At 42.5% G+C, this 724-nt stretch overlaps 1 protein-coding gene across 1 annotated transcript in view; it reads left to right on the forward strand.

Annotated features, from left to right (window-relative positions):
- The window catches only part of LOC115296684 (heat shock cognate 71 kDa protein-like), a 2,181-nt gene extending 1,760 nt beyond the window's left edge, over positions 1–421 (forward strand). The window contains exon 2 of the mRNA XM_029945167.1: positions 138–421. Within this exon, the coding sequence (XP_029801027.1) occupies positions 138–275 (138 nt within the window). The 3' untranslated portion in view covers positions 276–421. The remainder of the gene's footprint in view (positions 1–137) is intronic.
- Positions 422–724: the final 303 nt, after the last annotated feature.

The following is a 724-nucleotide window of genomic DNA, read 5'->3' on the forward strand; positions in this document are numbered from 1 at the left end:
AAAAACTTCAGGGCAAGATCAATGATGAGGACAAACAGAAGATTCTGGACAAGTGTAATGAAATCATCAACTGGCTGGACAAGAACCAGACTGCAGAAAAAGAAGAATTTGAACATCAGCAGAAAGAGCTGGAGAAGGTCTGCAACCCCATCATCACGAAGCTGTACCAGAGTGCAGGAGGCATGCCTGGAGGAATGCCCGGAGGTTTCCCTGGTAGTGGCGCTCCTCCATCTGGTGGTGCCTCCTCTGGGCCCACCATTGAAGAGGCTGATTAAGCCAACCTGAGAATAGGTCTAGCATTGTTCCACACAGAACATTTGAAGGACCCAAATTTGTAGCAAATTCCATGGCAGTTTTAAAGTTGAACTGCTATAGTTAAACTGGGCATTCTTGATACTTGAATATGGAATATGTGCACAGGGAAAAAAAATACAACATTGCACTTTATAAGCACTGTATTGTGAAGTGGAAAATGCAATGTCTTAAAATAAAACTGTATTTAAAATTGGCAAAAAAAAAAAAAGAGATGGAATCTAAATTACTTTTTTAAAATGTTTTTTTAAATTTATTTTTGAGAGAAAGAGAGACAGCGTGAGCAGGGGAGGCTCAGAGAGAGAAAGAGGGAGACACAGAATCCGAAGACAGGCTCCAGGCTCTGAGCTAGCTGTAAGCACAGAGCCTGAGGCAGGGCTCAAACCCACGAACCATGAGATCATGACCTGAG

Source organism: Suricata suricatta, chromosome 7 (assembly GCF_006229205.1).
Source record: "Suricata suricatta isolate VVHF042 chromosome 7, meerkat_22Aug2017_6uvM2_HiC, whole genome shotgun sequence".
In the NCBI taxonomy this organism is placed as follows: domain Eukaryota; kingdom Metazoa; phylum Chordata; class Mammalia; order Carnivora; family Herpestidae; genus Suricata; species Suricata suricatta.